The 18,295-nt window shown below is 42.4% G+C and overlaps 1 protein-coding gene across 1 annotated transcript in view; it reads left to right on the top strand.

Annotated features, from left to right (window-relative positions):
- SLC29A3 (solute carrier family 29 member 3) overlaps positions 1-18,295 on the top strand; it is a 115,399-nt gene that overhangs the window by 79,094 nt on the left and 18,010 nt on the right. The window contains exon 5 of the mRNA XM_073596704.1: positions 10,360-10,522. Within this exon, the coding sequence (XP_073452805.1) occupies positions 10,360-10,522 (163 nt within the window). The remainder of the gene's footprint in view (positions 1-10,359; positions 10,523-18,295) is intronic.

Here is an 18,295-nt window from a genome sequence, read left to right as displayed (position 1 = left end):
TACACTCCTGAGCTCTTCACTCTGTATGAATTGCACTCTGAACTCTGTACCTAGCGCTCTCCTAAACTTTACACTCTGTATATAGGGTACTCCTTTTGGTACATAGCATAATCTTGATCTTTGCACTTTGTATATAGCACACTCCTGATCTTTGTACCCTGTACGCAGTACACTCATGAACTCTGTACATACTGCACTCCTGAACTCTGCACTCTGCGCAGAATGCACAAGTAGTATTTAACAATGCTCCATTAAGACTCTTATCATCTCCTGTAGTATGTCTGCAGTCTCTGATCATCTCCTGTAGTATGTCTGCAGTCTCTGATCATCTCCTGTAGTATGTCTGCAGTCTCTGACCATCTCCTGTAGTATGTCTGCAGTCTCTGACCATCTCCTATAGTATGCCTGCAGTTTGTGACTGTCTCCTGTAGTATGTCTAGCATTAAATAATATGCACAACCCTTACGTCTGGGTTACTATTGGCTGCCTGCTCTGCTGTATATAAGGTGCTCCTTGTTATTTACAACCTAGACCTCTGATTGGCTGCCCGCAGCCTTTTATTATTGGCTGATACTGAGAAGATATCTCTTTGACTACTGTAATCAAAGAGATATCTCAGATCTAACCATTAATAAAAGGCTGCAGGTGGCCAATCAGAGGCTCAGACTGTGAGTGGAGGAACCTGGGCCCCCATTCTTGGGTGCTAAAAGCCCACAGGTTAGGGGGCGCAAATTACTTGCCTTGCCCCGGGTGCTGACAACCCACGCTACGCCACTGTCTAGGGGTGTCCAGAACAGTCAGTTATCTGAGACACCTGGGTTGGATTCTCAATCTAGAGAAATCATCCTTACAGCCGGTAAGAAGGCTGCAGTATTTGGGCCTGGGTAGACACAACCCAGAAAAGGATGTTCTTGCCTCAGGCAAAGGTCAGCGCTCTAACAGAGCTGGTCCAGGCGGTCAAGGCAAAGAAGGGTCCTTCCATTCGCCTTTGCATGAGACTACTAGGGAAGATGGTAGCTTCCTTCGAAGCAGTTCCCTATGCCCAGTTTCATTCAAGACTGTTGCAACACAGCATTCTGTCTGCTTGGAAAAAATGGATCCAAGCCTTGGATTATCCAATGAATCTGGCTCCAAAGGTAGGCCAGAATCTCAACTGGTGGTTGATAACCAGGAATTTACAGAAGGGGAAATCCTTCATTCCAGTTTCCTGGAAAGTAGTAACAACGGATGCCAGCCTATGGGGCTGGGGAGCAGTTCTAGAAGAGACCACTGTTCAAGAGAAGTGGTCAGAGAAGACCTTGCCCATCAATATCCTAGAGATTCGGGCAGTAAGGCTGGCTCTAATAGCCTGGACGTCCAGGTTGCGGAATGCTCCTGTCAGGATACAATCCGACAATGCCACAGCAGTGGCCTATATCAATCACCAAGGGGCACCAGAAGCCACGCTGCCCAAAGGGAGGCGGACCATATTTTGTCTTCGGCAGAGAAACATGTTCCTTGCCTATCTGCAGTTTACATTCCAAGAGTGAAAAATTGTCAGGCAGATCAACAGCCGTCAACAGTTATTGCCAGGAGAATAGTCTCTACATCCCGATGTCTTTTTGGCCATGTGCCAAAGATGGGGTATGCTGGACATAGATCTATTGGCGTCCAGGTTCAACAAGAAATTGGACAACTTTGTGATGAGAACAAGGGATCCACTTGCACTCGAAGTAGATGCGTTAGTAATCCCGTGGAATCAGTTTTCACTGATTTATGCATTCTCTCCAGTTCAGCTGCTACCACGGCTGCTTCACAGGATGAGGGAAGAAGGGAAGCCGGTAATCCTAGTGGCCCCGGCATGGCCCAGAAGACCCTGGTATGCACGGATCGTGAGAATGGCAGTAGGGGAGTCTTTGAGTCTTTCAACTCGTCCAGACCTGCTGTCGCAGGGATCGGTATTCCATCCTGCCTTACAAATGCTAAATTTAACAGTGTGGCTATTGAAGCCCACATTCTAAAAAATAGGGGGCTTTCAAGTTCGGTAGTAACCACCCTGATTAATGCCAGGAAGCCGACCTCCAGGACCATTTATTACAGGGTCTGGAAGGCCTACATCAGTTGGTGTGAAACCAAGGGTTGGCATCCTTGTGAGTATGTTATAGGAAGAATTCTGGCCTTTCTACAATTAGGAGTAGAAAAGAAGCTGGCCTTGAGTACAATCAAGGGTCAGATTTCAGCCTTGGCAGTGTTTTTAAAAAAGGCTGCTTGCTTCCCACTCTTTAGTCCGGGCATTCATACAAGGGGTAACTCGGATAACTCCACCAATTAGAATGCCTTTGTGCCTATGGTAATTGAATCTGGTTTCATCAGTGTTGCAAAGACAACCCTTTACAGAATATTTCTTTGATCCTTTTGACAAGGAAATTGGTATTCCTAGTTGTGATAACCTCTGCAAGAAGAGTATCGGAATTGGCTACTTTCTCCTGTAAAGACCCATACTTAATCATTTACAAGGATAAGGTTGTCCGCACCCAACCTTTTTGCCAAGGTTATTGTCTGGTTTTCATCTGAATCAAGATGTTTCCTTACCTTCCTTTTTCCCAGAACCTCGTTCTGCAGAAGAAATATTACATTCTCTCGATGTAGTGAGAGCAATTAAAGCCTATCTGAAAGCGACTGCTCAGATACGGAAAGCTGATGTTTTGTTTGTGTTGCCGGAAGGCCCTAGAAAGGGTCAGTCAGCATCAAAATCTACTGTTGCTAAGTGGATTTGTCAGGTGATTAGTCAGGCTTATGGCCTGAAAAGAAGGGTTCCTCCCTTTAAGATTAAAGCGCACTCTACCAGGGCAGTCAGTGCCTCTTGGGCAGTGCCTCACCAAGCCTCTGTGGCTCAGGTTTGCAAGGCTGCTACTTGGTCATCAGTACATACATTCATGAGATTCTATCAAATGGATGAAAGATTGCAGGAGGACACCGCCTTCGGGCGCAGTGTGCTGCAGGCAGCAGTATAGGTCCTCATGCCTGGCAGCGGCGATTTGCTTTGTGTCTCCCTCCCCTCAGGTGGCATTGCTTTGAGACATCCCATATAATTATTACTATGGTGCTCTGTGTACCGTTGTGTACGATAAAGAAAATAGGATTTTTACAAAAGCTTACCTATAAAATCCTTTTCTTGGAGTACATCATGGGACACAGAGGTCCCTCCCCTTTTATTGGGATATGTGTATATATTGCTTTGCTACAAAAACTGAGATACTCCCAGTATGGGAGGGGTTATATAGGGAGGGGCACTTCCTGTTTCCTTTTTGGTTATACCAGTGTCCATTCACCTAAAGGTGGCCTATAATCCATGTAGTTATTACTATGGTGATCTGTGTCCCGTGATGTACTTGCAAAATAAATAGAATAGTTGCAAAATAAATAGAATTGGTCCCAGCAGAGAACCCTGTGGGACACCAATACCTACCCCTGACCATTCCGAGTATTCCCCATTTAAAACCACCCTCTGAACTCACCCTTGTAGCCAGGTTTCAATCCATGTACTCACCCTATGGTCCATGCCAACAAACCTTATTTTGTACAGTAAACGTTTATGGGGAACTGTGTCAAATGCTTTTGCAAAATCCAGATACACCATGTCTACGGGCCTTCCTTTATCTAGATGGCAATTCATAGAATGTTAATAGATTAGTTTGGCAAGAACGATTCTTCATGAATCCATGCTGATTACTGCTAATGATACCATTTTCATGATTAAAATCTTGTATATAGTCCCTTATCATCCCCTCCCAAGAGCTTGCATACTATTGATGTTAGACTAACGTCTGTAATTCCCAGGGATGTATTTTGGGCCCTTTTTAAATATTAGCGCTATATTGGCTTTTCTTCTGCACCATCAGTGCATTATATTTAGCACAGATAGAAATATATGTATCATTATCACTTTTTATTTTTGAAAAATAACTCTGTTTATCATTCATTTAATGTTGTCCGTACTTGTTGGGGTCAGCAGTATATGGATATTCCCATAGTAATAATGGTAAAAAAAAAAAAAGGATTAAAGAAAAATAGATATGAGTGCATGTAGATGTCAGTATATCAAAGTAAGTAATCAGTAAATGGTAGTGTCTATATAATTGCAGTGAGATAAGTGGCAAAGTAGAGTGGGAATGTAGTAATGTGAGGAAAGAGGCGAATGTGAGGAAAACATGTGAGGAAAACATGTGAGGAAAAAAGGGGGAACGGACTGACTAGTGGGGATAAAAGGGAAAGGACAAAAAAAAAGGGGGGGGAGGGGAGAGGGAGGGGGTTGGAAAGAATGAATGGGAAGGAGGGGGGATGGGTAAAAGGGAAATAGGAAGAAGGAATGGGGAGTGGTCTTGGGAAATATCCACTTGGTGTGACTCCTTGTAAGACACGCATGGGCGATTAGCCTCCCTCCCCCTGTTGACGTGGTGGACGGCCTGGGACCCCTTCCGGGACCCGATGGGGGAGATTTTGGAGAATTTTAGGCTCAGGAGAAACTGTTCAAATGCAATGTGATTGGTAATTATACTGTTAAAAACCTATATTTATTACATTTTAATTTTTATGGTCATATCCATGAATTTCAATATGCATATCTTGTTACAGCGCCTGAATCCTCTGAAGATGACCCAACGGGGTATGAAATGCGTCAGGATTATTATCCTATTATAGCGCTTGAACATTGTATAATTTTATGCCAGCTTCATTTGTGTTATCTCCTGTAGCACAGCTCTTATTTTAACCATCATGGTCATTTTATGTGATCATGTTGCCATTAAAGTTCTATAATAAAAACCTTTTCAAGTTACAGCTTACCACTTTCATAATTTTTTGTTGCTTAGAAAACCCCACGGGGGATATTTCCTTTTTCCTTTTTTTGACATTAATCGGGGTGTGCAGCACTTCATATCTTCTCAGCATGTCCCTCCCCTTTTTACTCCCAGTAATGTTTTCCCCTTAGCTTCATCCCTTTGGAGCTCTACCCATAAGGATTCCACCTCCTCCCTAGCTCCCTTAGTGATGTCATTTCTCACATTCACTTATGTACATTATTCTTGATATATAGACATACCCCTCCTCCTTTTTTACCCTCTCTAGCCCTGCGATAAAGGGTATACCCTTGAATGGTTGCCAGCCAATCATGAGAGCTGTTGAATCAGGTCTCTGAAATTCCCACAAAATCCAAATCCTCCTCGTACAACAGTATCTCTAGTTCACTCATCTTGTCCGCTAGGCTCCTGGCATTGGTGAACATGCCATGTAGTTTAGAAAGGTTGCATACTATACTCTTATTGGGTGTTCCGAGATTGCAACTAGGACTTGTTACTATACTTACCTTGGGTTTATGTGCTTTAGTCAACCTACCACTAATGCCCCCAATACTACCCTCTGACTATCTCTACCTTTGAACCCTCCCCCCCATGGCCTAGTTTAAAAACCCCTCTAAATTTTTTGGCCATCTTTACTCCTAGCAAATCTGCACCCTCCTCATTTAGGTGCAGTCTGTCCCTTTTATAGTACTGGTGACTGACTAAGAAGTTGGCCCAGTCCTCCAGGAACCCAAACCCCTCCTTACTACACCAGCTCCTCGGCCACTTGTTTACTCCCCTAATCTCCTTCTGCCTTTCTGGTGTGGCTCGAGGTACCGGTAGTATTTCTGAGAATACTACCTTGGAGGTCCTTTTCCTCAATTTAGCTCCCAAGTCCATAACATATTTCTTTAGGACACCCCATCTGCCTCTGACTTTGTCATTGGTGCCAACGTGCACCATGACAGCTGGATCTTCCCCAGCCCCTCTCAGTAATCTGTCCACCAGATCCGTGATGTGCCGAACCCGAGCTCCCTGTAGACAGCATATAGTTCGGCGCTACAGGACTTTGTCACGGATTGCCCTCTCTGTCCTTCTAAGAATTGAGTCCCCTACCACCAGAATCTGTCTATCCTTTTCCTTCGCCCCCCCCCCTCCCAATCTCACTGAAGGAGTTCTTCCCCTGGCAGCTAGGAGAGGCCCTCAGCTCCAGCAGTACTGGTCCCTGACTGGTTTCACCAATGTCACTCAATGGAGCGTACTTATTGGGATGCTCCAGCGCTGGATCAGCCTCCCTGGCACTTCCCCTTCTATCCTTCCTGACTGTCACCCATCTACTCTTTTCTAGTGCCTGCACTTCTTTTTCTGCATCTGCCTCTGTGCTGGCCCCTGCTGGTACCTGCCAGGTACGTTCCCGTTCTTTTAGTATGGAGGGTCTTCTCAGTGCTGACAGTTGCTTCCCTAGATTCAGAACCTGGGCTTCCAGGGAAACAATGTGCTTACATTTTGCACAGCAGTATTCACCCTCGATCAGATAATCAAGGAACGCATACATGCCGCAAGATGTACACCGAGTCGCATCCCCACACCCGTCGGCCATCATACCTACCAATTTAATGAGGATTGGGGATTGTACTCTGTCCAAATTAACTAACAACTAGATTCCTGACACTAATACTCAAAAATACACTGCACAGGTACTCAACATGACAATACACAGATAATTGCAGCCCCGCGTGCACTCGCACTACACAGGTACTCACACTGCACAAGTAATAACACTCATGTACTCCCGACACTCATGTACTCCCGACACTCAGGCACACCCAATACTCAGGTACTCCCAATACTCAGGTACTCAGGTACACACAATACTCAGGTAATCACAATTTGATTTTACCTTTTGATTTTGGAAAGAATAGACTTTCCCAAATGAAAGCCACATTCACTATTGAGAATTTATTTGAGAAAAATGTTCTATCCTGCTCTTTCAGATTTTCTCATTACTGCAGTTGAAAGCAAATATCGATTTGACCCCAATAATGATTAGAAAAAAAAAAATCTTAAAACAAAAGATTTTATCTGAAACTTTACCTGTGTATGGTGAGTTTTACAGTGGTGCTCAGTTATCACGCATGTAATCTGCTTGTCATAAACCACCCACATATTTCAACAATCCAAGTCCAAATAAACATTTCTCATTCTCTAAGCTAACGATCATATTAACAAAACAAAATGGACAGACCATATAAAACATTCAGTGAACATGATTTCTGCTTTGTTCATAACCATCTATGTCAGAATATTGACAAAGCTTAATGAACTGGAAAAAATTAGACTTCAGAGAATAAGGGTCCTTCACCACAAAGTCTAATAATTCACTGCCATTGTATTGCTCAAAGTACAGTACTGGAATAAGAAGTCCTTTTACTTACAGGTATTGTATTCAGTAGAATTAGGTCTAATTAGTTATAATTAACTGCTGTGCTAAAGAAAAACAGTCTGGGTCTTTGAGTTCTCTTTACTAATCCCAAAGCTCATATCTGTAAAACAAATACTGCACAAGTTCAAGACTGTTTGATGAAGGAATTTGCAAGCAAGACCACCTATAGGTTTAAGATCGTAATCTATGTGGAAACAAGGAAAAATCTGTATTATTGATATACTGAAAAAGTGAGTTTCTAGATTGTCAGGATTCTGTGCCCCTTGATTTACTTAAAGCAGAATTCTAGGAAAAAACAATTTCCCAAGCAGTGGGGCTGTGCCCACACTGCATTGGTTAACTGCTCATTTTGTCCATGGGCACACAGAAAGGCCATACTCACCTGATCCTTTGATCCTCTGGAAAATGGTGCTCCCCCACGCCCAGGGGTGGACTGTTCCTGCCGTCCTCACGTCCTTGTCTATGGGCATTAAGACGTCAGAAACTGTTCACCACGCAAGACCACTAGACCACGTTGGGTGGGGTTTAGGAGCAGCAAGGACCAGTCTTGCGCTAGAAGCATCGGCGAATTAGTTAAATATATCTCCATTCTCCTCAACCCTAGACAAAAGCGAGCCCACACTGCATGGGGAAAACAAAATTCCTGGAATTCCCCATCACGTAAGTTCAGTACGTACTTGTAAAGAAGAAACCGATTACTTACCTCTCCTGCCAACTGTGCTGCTACAATAATGAAGAACTGTCCCCTGAAGGCTGTTTGGGAAACTAACACTCCCAGGAGTGTAGATTTTCTATAGCCCCTGCTGCACTCAGTGGTTCCTTCTTCTACTGACATCATCACTACTGTGCTGTCTTTTGTAGTTACATGGAGGTCAGCAGAAGGAACCAGTGACCTCCTGTGAGGAATCCCCGGAGATCAACAATCCTTTATAGCCCATTCTTTATAGTATGTTTTAGAGTAATTGTCCAATACACTATAAATGGAGGAGACAGACTTTTCTCATTTATCTGCCCATCCTCTATCCACTTCAGCCCCAGAGGAATATACCCCCTTCCTGACCAAAGCACTTTTTGCACTACGGAACTGCGTCGCTTTAACCTACAATTGCGCGGTCGTGCGACGTTGCACCCAAACAAAATTGATGTCCTTTTTTTCCCATAAATAGAGCTTTCTTTTGGTGGTATTTGATCACCTCTGCGGTTTTTATTTTTTGCGCTATAAACAAAAAGTGTGACAATTTTGAAAAAAAGCAATATTTTTTACTTTTTGCTATAATAAATACCCCCAAAAAATATATAAAAAAACTAATTTCTTTCTCAGTTTAGGCGGATATGTATTCTTCTACATATTTTTGGTAAATAAAAAAAATCGCAATAAGCGTATATTGGTTTGCTCAAAAGTTATAGCGTCTACAAAATAGGGGATAGTTTTATGGCATTTTTATTATTATTTTTTTTTATTAGTAATGGCGGCGATCTGCGATTTTTATCCTGACTGCGGCATAATTGCGGACACATCGGACACTTTTGACACTATTTTGGGACCATTGTCATTTATACAGCGATCAGTGCTATAAAAATGCGCTGATTACTGTATAAATGACACTGGCAGGGAAGGGGTTAAACACTAGGGAGCGATCAAGGGGTTAAGTGTGTCCTGGGGAGTGATTCTAACTGTGAGGGGGTGGGCTACCACTGACATGACAGCGATCACTGCTCCCAATGACCGAGATCAGTAGATCTGTGTCATGTCCCTAGGCAGAACGGGGAAATGCCTTGTTTACATAGGCATCTCCCCATTCTGCCGCTCTGTGACACGATCGCGGGACACCGGCGGACATCGAGTCCGCGGGACCCACGGGCACGGTCACAGAGTACGCGGCGAGCACGCGCCCATAATGTCGCGTCTTAAAGGGGAACGTACCTGTACGGCCATTTGCACAGTCGTGCCAATGTGGTGACATATATCGTCTTGCACTGGTTGGCAACCGGCTATTCATAAAGTGCTTTTTATTGTGGGAATCTATAGTACAGCTTCCTTGAATGGATCAAGTTGGGGGGGGGTTAGAGGATTGAAGATTTCAAGCAACACAGCAGCCACCAGCACGAGGGACACTTTTCTAGACTAGTAAAGACTATAGGCCACTATGGATAAGATGAGAGGAGCCTTTCTAGTACAAGCAGCACTTGTCTCATTTAGACTATTAAGCCTAGTACACACGCTCAGAAAATCAGACAAAAAATACCGCTTTTTCGAAGCGATCACATGACAATCTGATCATTAGTACACCGCTTTCTAGAGCCGATCACGACAGTTCATGCAAAATAATCTATAGGGACAAACACAAACATTTTTCTCATACGATACCAGATCGTATGACTTTCAGTACAGTATAGTGCGAAAAAATCCTAAGAGCAAGACCACGTATGCTCAGAAATGAAAGAATACATTACATTACAGTACAGTACAACACAACACATTTACATCACTTCCGAAGTTGTATTCTGTTGTATGAGAATTTTTGTAAGTTTAGTGACCTTTGCATTTTCGATATGAAACTAGCATGCAAAAAAAAAAGTGGTTAGATAACATGTGATCTAAGCCATTAGCCCTGCGTATTGTTTAAAAATAATAACTATGGATTAGGGCTGGGGAAAAAATCAATTTAAATCTTGAAGTTTTAGGTGAGGCCGCGGCTTCGGCCTAGTCCGCGAGGCTGCCGCGGACTAGGCCGAAGCCGCGGCCTCGCCTAAAAACTCCAGCCCGCAGCTCCTCAGGACCGGTGCGGTAAAAAAAAAAAACTATTCGAATAGTGAATCGAGGTTTTTTTTTAAAAAAAACGCAGATTTTTTTTTTTTTTTTTTTGAGAAAATCTCCCAGCCCTACCATGGATGCAAGAAATCTATGAAAATAGCCAATGTATTTTATTCATTCATGCGCACAATTCCCTAGAATGTTTTTCTTCACTTGAAAAGGGGATCTTAACAGGTGATGAAAAGATGTCTGTGTTTGGATATACATTTCTGTAGCCAGTATAAAATGTTAAACCAGTCATAATATTTGTTGTATAATATCATTACTTTTTTTCTCTTTTGCAGGCCAGGCCATGGGTGGTACAGTTAGCGCGCTGGCAGCCATTTTGGACCTTTCAATAGCTTCCAATGTAACAGACAGTGCTCTTGCGTATTTCCTCACTGCAGACATCTTTCTCCTCCTCTGCATTGCAGCCTACCTGCTTCTTCCAAGAATTGCGTATTCCAAGTAAGATTTTAGATTAATGTATTTCCCTCTATAGGGTTGACTAAGGCTATAGGCTGAAATGCGTAAGCCTTTGTATTATCTGTACTCCACCTGCAACCATAAAATCATTACAGCACTTTATTAAGATCGAGTTGCCAACTTTCTCTCTTTTCAATGTTGTATTCTGGTGTAAGGAAGACACCACAAACCAATACACTGACTGCTCGCTCCCTCGGGATTACACGGATGTTGCTTTTCCTCTCACATATAGTGTGACTTCTATCTCTTCTCTCTTCCTTCTGTTATTTGCATTAGTATCTTCTGACAGGTTATCCCAACACCACAGAATCTCTGGACACAGCCCCGCCTCCCCTCCAGCACCCAGAGGTGATTGACAGCCTTAGCTGTGCATGTTTCCGGTGTCCTTTCCCTCTATTCAGGTCTCAGAGTACACTCAGTTCTCCTCTCGCTGTGCAGTGTATGGTGTCAGATCCCTGCCCCCTGCTTACTGGTGCTGAGAAAAAAAACTTTCATCTGTGTGATTTTGAAGGCTGTAGATGAGAGAGTGCTGCAGATAAACAGGTATAACTTATGTAGGATAATTTGTTGCAACCATGTGTATCACCTGAGGCTTATCACTTTTAAACTCTCCTGATTTTTAAGTGTTAATTTATACAGGAATTCCACACAGCCTAGTTTGCATCTACACATTCTGCAATATGTAACCTCATTGTATTTCAGAGCAATAATGCTTTCTGTGGAAGACAAGAACATTTGTTATTTTAGTGGTAAGTAAGCATAAGAACTAGAGAGTGCCTGCTGTCCATGAAACCGGTTACTTTGCCCAACAATAGGAAAAATACAGACACATTTTTAACATCTAATTTATTTAATTAATAATGTAAACACGCCTACCTAAGCTACTTTAAAGTGGTTATAAACCCATATAGTATGCATTGCATACGAGCTCATTATGAAATACTTACATTAGATGGAAGCTGTTGCAGCGGTCCCCATACACCGCTGTGACCGGCGACATGTCTCCCGGAGTTATTTCCAGGTTCACGGGCTCCGGCACTGTGATTGGCCGGAGCCATAATGACTTCACTCCCGCGCATGCGTACGGGATCTGCCAGTCACAGCACAGGCCCTTTAGCAATGGCACGATCAAGCTGTTTCTTCAGTGCGCATGCACTGATGATGTCGGCACAAGCGTATATGGTAAATATCTCCTAAACCGTGCAGGTTTAGGAGATATTAACAGTACCTACAGGTAAGTATTATGCTTATTATAGGCTTACCTGTAGTTACAAGTGGTGTAACAGGGTTTACAAATACTTTAAGGCAGCCCTTCTCAAGTAATAATTCAGTGGTGGTCTTTATAACGCTGTGATCTGGCTATCGCTTAATGTTGATGCTTGATATGAATAAAATCACTAAACGGTTCAAAAAATATTTGCTATTTTAATTTGCCTTGTACATGATTGAGTATTTAAAGTGGTTGCAAAGCCTAAACATTTTCCACCTTAATGCATTGCTTGCATTATGGTAAAAAATGTTTAGGTTAAAGTATCATCTCCTCACCCCCCAATACTTACCCGAGCCCTCACTCAATCCAGCTCAGTGGCCGTCTGCAGAGACTCTGTCCTCTTCTCCTTGCTTTCACAGGGTTGGCTGAGAGCAACAGGAGCCATGGATTCCCGCTGCTGTCAGTCAAATCCTGTGAAGAGAGGGGCAGGGCTGAGCCTTGCTGTCTGTATCAATGGACACAAACAGCAGGACTCAGGATCGAGCACACAGATGTGCCACCATAGAAAGCAGTTTCCTTTGGTGTCACACAAAAAAGAGGAGGAGCCAGGAGCGCTGACAAGGGACTTGTTTATTATTTAAAAAATGAAAATTTTAAACTTTAGAATCACTTTGAGGTGATCAGTTTCACCTTAACTCCCTCACACCTACGGGTAAAACAAATCTAAATGCCTAAGCACAATTTTGCAATTTTGACATGTGTTAGTAAAACCGTACATATCATCACTACTTTGTGTATACAGGTGGATTATAACTTGTTTTCTTTTCAGGACTAATTAGGCTTTCATTTGGTGGTAAATGGTTATGGATATCTCCTGATTTTTTTTCTTTATTATTATCATAGGAAAGTAGCTATTTCTTGTTACTACCATAACCTACCACCAAAGAACAACCCATAATAAATTCTCCTGCTCTGGTCGATCGCAGCAATACCACATACAGTGGATATAAAAAGTTTACACACCCCTGTTAATGTCAGCTTTCTGTGATGTAAAAAAATGAGACAAAGATAAATCATTACAGAAATTTTTCTACCTTTTTAATGTGACCTATAAATTGTACAACTCAATTGAAAAAACAAACTAAAATCTTTTAGGGGGGTAAAAATAAAAAACTAAAATAATGTGGTTGCATAAGTGTGCACACCCGCTTATAACTGAGTATGTAGCTGTGTTCAGAATTAAACAATCACATTCAAACTCATGTTACATAGGAATCAGTACACACCTGCCATAATTTAACCACCTGAAGTCCGGGCCATAGCCGAATGACGGCTACAGCGCGGACCTCAATCTCCATATGACGTCCTCCCCTATGCACGTGCACCGCTCGCACCCTGCAGGGCGCACGGTGTGCGCGCTGTGATCACCGAGTCACGGAGACTCGGATGATCACAGATCCGCGCAAGGGGCCGGTCCCGGCCCCTTACCATGTGATCAGCTGTCAGCCAATGACAGCTGGTCACATGATGTAAACAAAAGCTCGGTGATCGGTTTCGTTTTCTCCTCACGCTGACAGCGTGAGGAGGAAAAAAAAGCCGATCACCGGCTTATGTCAAAGGGACATCGGTCCCGAAGAGGAAGGAGGCACAGATGCCTCATCTGTGCCTCCAAGTGCCATCTGCCAGTGCCCACAGTGCCCACAAGTGCCACCTATTAAAGCCCACAAGTGCCACCTATTAAAGCCCACAAGTGCCACCTATTAAAGCCCACAAGTGCCACCTATCAATGCCCACAAGTGCCATCTATCAATGCCCACAAGTGCCACCTATTAGTGCCACCTAGCAGTGCTGCCATCAATCAGTGCCCAATCAGTGCCCAACACTGCCACCCATCAGTGCCCATAACCGCCACCCATCAGTGCCCATCACTGCCACCTATCGGTGCTCATCAGTGCCGCCTCATCAGCGTACATCAACGAAGGAGAAAAATTAACTGTTTGCAAAAATTGATAACAAAATATAAAAAAAATATAATTATTTTTAAAAAATTCAGTGTTTTTCAATTTTTTTAACAAAAAATAAAAACCGTAGAGGTGATCAAATACCATCAAAAGAAAGCTCTATTTGTGGGAAAAAAATGATAAAAATTTCATTTGGGTACCGTGTTGTATGACCGCGCAATTGTCATTCAAAGTGCGACAGCGCTGAAAGCTGAAAATTGGTCTGGACAGGAGGGGGGTTTAAGTGCCCAGTAAGCAAGTGGTTAAAGTGCCTCTGATTAACCCCAAATAAAGTTCAGCTGTTTTTTCAAAATTGTCGGTCTTTTTTTGTTTTTAGCACAAAAATAAAAACCCCCAAACACCATCAAAAGAAAGCTCGATTTGTGGATAAAAAGGACATCCAATTTATTTGGGTACAGGGTCGCATGACCACGCAATTGTTAAAATAACGCAGTGCCGTATCACAAAAAATGACCTGGTCATGAAGGGGGGTGATTCTTCCGGGGCTGAAGTGGTTAATAGATATCCTGCTGAAGGCAGAACAATGCATCTGCAGAGCGGGAGGAGTGGGATCTGTTAGGTCAGCCGAGGGGGGCACAAAGAAAAGGTGCACTTTGTATTGACATTCCCTAAACTGTCATTGCAGGTGAATCTTCCTGGTGCACGTGTTTTAACCACTACCCGCCAGGAGGGCATACATGGACATCCTCCCATTTCAGTGGTTATACCGGGCTGATGCCTGCACCTACAGGCATCAACCTGGTATCATTCTCTTTAGCCGGCGATTCCCTTCACTGTAAGAACAATCATAGCAGCAGTTCAGCTGCTTGATTGTTCTTACAGTTGACATGAGGGGACGTCCCCCTCTGGTGCTTCTCCCGACTCACCTATGCGATCAGGGGGGCTGAAGAAAGAATCCACCGGTGGTGGAAGTTGACCATAGAGATTTCCTGGAAACAGATGGTCCCCGGTCATCTCTATGACTCTCGGAGGTCCGGGTGCAACGTTATGACGTCACGCCCAGCCTGGCAGTTGTAAATACTGCCATGTACTCGGCTGGAAAGCCGAGATCGTCCTGTTTTTTGTTTTTTTCTATCTCTGTCTTTCCAGCCTGGAGGAGTCCATAAAGAGGACCTGTCACACACTATTCCCAGGGATGTTTACATTCCTTGTAATAGGAATAAAAGTGAGCAAAAATTTTTTTTTCAAAGGAAAAGTGTAAAAATCAAAACCTGAAAATGAAATAAACAATAAAAAAAAGTAATACATTTTTAAAGCATCCCCGTTCCCACGAGCTCGCACGCAGAAGCGAACGCATAAGTACGACACTCCCACACATGTAAACGGCATTCAATTCACATATGTGAGGTATTGCCACGAACGTTAGAGCGAGAGCAATAATTCTATACCAAGACCTTCTCTGTAACTCTAAACAGTTAACCTGTAAAAAATTTGAAAGCGTTGCCTATGGATATTTTTGAGTACCAAAGTTTGCCGCGATTTCACAAGCGAGCACAATTTTCAAGCATGACATGTTAGGTATCCATTTACTGGGCGTAACATCATCTTTCAGATTATAGAAAAAAACATGGGCTAACTTTAGTGTTTTTTTTTTTATTTCAATTCATGAAACTTTATTTCCAAAAAAAACGCATTTGAAAAATTGCTGCACAAATACCATGCAACATAAAAAATTGCAACCACCACCATTTTATTCCCTAGGGTCTCTGCTAAAAAAACATATATAATGTTTGGGGCTTCTGAGTAATTTTCTATCAAAAAAATTATGATTTTTACATGTAGGAGTGAAGTGCCAGAATTTGGCCCGGATGGTACACCTATTAGCAAATGTATGTAGGCATAGGACATACTCCCTGCCATGTCCCCTTAAAGGAGAATTATACATAAAAAAAAGATTAGTTAGCCCACAAGTGCTTTTTTTTTACCACTATTATTCCTTTTTACTGGTTTTGAAATTTACAAATGCAGCAATTTAGAAGTTGCATTTTATATACAACTATATAGATCAGACCAAAATGAGGGACAATAAGGAGGAATAAGGGACAGAGGGACATTGTTGCAAATCAGGGACAGTCCCTCGAAATCAGGGACAGTTGGGAGCTATGGAATTGATTCAATTCATCATCAGTGATTGGTGACAATCACTGCTGGCTGATTTATAAATATGCTGCATCGATTCAGATATAATACCAGAGGAAAGTCTTGTCATTGTTGAAAAACACATTACCACGGTAGCTGTTCCAAAAATGACTTGTTCTTATTACTTGCACTTACATATGTTTTTTGAAGAGAGAAAAAAAAAGCCCAAAAAAACCACAGACAGAAACTTGGTAGTTTCGGCCTCAGATTACCTATACCACGTGTCTGTTTCATCCCTCAGCAAAAGAGAACTACTATCCTAAAACTATGAGAAATTGCATCTGACTCCACAAAGCTACATGCAAGCATTGCACAATATTTCATCCTTGTGCCCTTCACTATCTCAGACCTCCCATGTCTAGCAAAAGCTTCCTGTGGTTGATGAATGTTCCAGAATGCTGTCTCAGTGATAAGTAAATTGTGTAACTGGGTCAGCAGTAAACAGTAGCAAAGTTAAAGTATTTCCATACAAACAATCCTTTCTATCAGTACAGAATGGTTTTGCCACTGTATAGGCCTGTGAATCTATAATAAATGCCGACCCATTTTCGTTTTGAACTTTTAGGAGGGATTTACTGTGCACAGTAACCAATCAGCTTTTATGTTTTATTGCCAAAGCTTAACAAGCTGAAGTTAGAAGCTGATTGGTTACTGTGTGCACCAGTTTTAGTAGACTCCCCCCCCCCCTTTTTATATACATGGCTTTTTATGCATCTTTTTATAAGAAGTCCTGCAAATAATTTTCTTTCTTTTTTTTTTTCCCTCCCTCCCCCTTGTTTAATCAATGTTCAAATAGTGATATTCAATGAAAATATAATCAATTTGTGTTAAGATATACTTTATGGTACGCATGCAATTAAAATGTGTTTGTTTATATGTATATAAACTGTTGAAAAAATAAAATATAGAATTTAAAAAAAATTAAAACATTTTTCTTTATTTTGCCCTGTTTGCTAGATTTATCTTTAAAATCCGAGTGACGTTGTTTTTATTACCTATTCGCAGAACCAATACAATGGCAAACTATAGCAGATCAGCTATCTGTAAACGTTCAGTCTGCATGATTTGCAATTATTAACTGCTGTAAAATGGTCCTTGTTACTCCATGGAATTCTTAAAGCCAATCTTAAATTGTCATATAATTTTGTATATATTATCATTATGTTCAAGATAAGATGAGGGAAAAAAAATACTTAAAGGAGAAGTCTAGCCAAAGCTCGTTTGGCTGGGCATCTCCTACGGATCACAGGAGTGCAGTTGGTTTTGCACTCTTGTGACCTGTTATCAGTCCGCTCTCTGCTGACATCACAAATATCAGTCCAGACACCGCATCATCCTGACAATTAAAGTCTGGATCCGCCAGGTATCTGCACTGATACCCGTCTCAGCCTCTCTGTGAGCCGCTGAAAGCCTGAGACTGCTGCTCTGCCCCCTCCACAGCTCAGCACTCCAGTGAGGGAGGAGGGAGAAGAGCAGAGAAACTGACAGTCTACATCTCTCTGCTCCCGGAGCTCTGAAAACCAAGTGATCGGCGGCGTTGGATCACTCGGCTTTCAGTGAAGAGGCGACGGGGGACAGATGCAGCATCGGACTCATGCTGCATCCACGTAGGTAAGTATAAAACTAAAAAAAAAAATGAAACCCATGCTTCTCTTTTTAAAGCTGAATTCCAGAAATCTATTTTATTGAATAGTTTTATTGGTCCAGCAAGATGTTTTCAAGTTAGACAAGGTGGAGAGGCAGGGTGGTGATGTCACAATCTCCACCTCATCCAATCAGAGAACTCTGTGCATTGAAAAAAATGTAAGGTGTTCTGTGAATAGTGCCCAAGCCCAGCAAGAGACCCCCTGTGGTTATTGTGCAGCAGGGAATAAAACGGTGATCGCTGTAGTAGGAGGAACTACTACAGTGATTCTCTGCTACCAAACTGGACCAAAGTACCTGCAATAAAGTCCATAACTTGAGCTTTAACATTCATAGCTGGTAGGTATAGCTCCAAGTTCTTTTTCCCATGGTTAGTTTTATGACGTGGAGCCTGGACTGACTTTTGTGAAGTTAGCAGAGAGCGGACTTCAGCCCAAACGAGCTTTGGCTGAACTTCTCCTTTAATTGCCCTGTTGTAAAATGCCTTTTCACAGACTCCAGTTGCTAAAGGTCACATTCAAAAAACACAACTAAGGCAGCAAATGGACGAATTGGTCCAAACAATGAGCCTCTTACTGGTTCAGGAGACTGTTTAACTCTGGCTATTCCTCCAAATCATTGAAAAAATAAAAGGCTGGGAGGTGTGACCATGCATGATCACACAAGAGCACAGCATTAATATGCATTGTGGTCTTTATTTTTACTTCATTGTGACACCCTGGAGTAGTGGGAATAGATGCT

Source organism: Aquarana catesbeiana, linkage group LG08 (genome assembly GCF_042186555.1).
Source record: "Aquarana catesbeiana isolate 2022-GZ linkage group LG08, ASM4218655v1, whole genome shotgun sequence".
In the NCBI taxonomy this organism is placed as follows: Eukaryota; Metazoa; Chordata; class Amphibia; order Anura; family Ranidae; genus Aquarana; species Aquarana catesbeiana.
The sequence above is the reverse complement of the archived record's forward strand: the minus strand, read 5'-3'. Positions and strand labels throughout refer to the sequence as shown.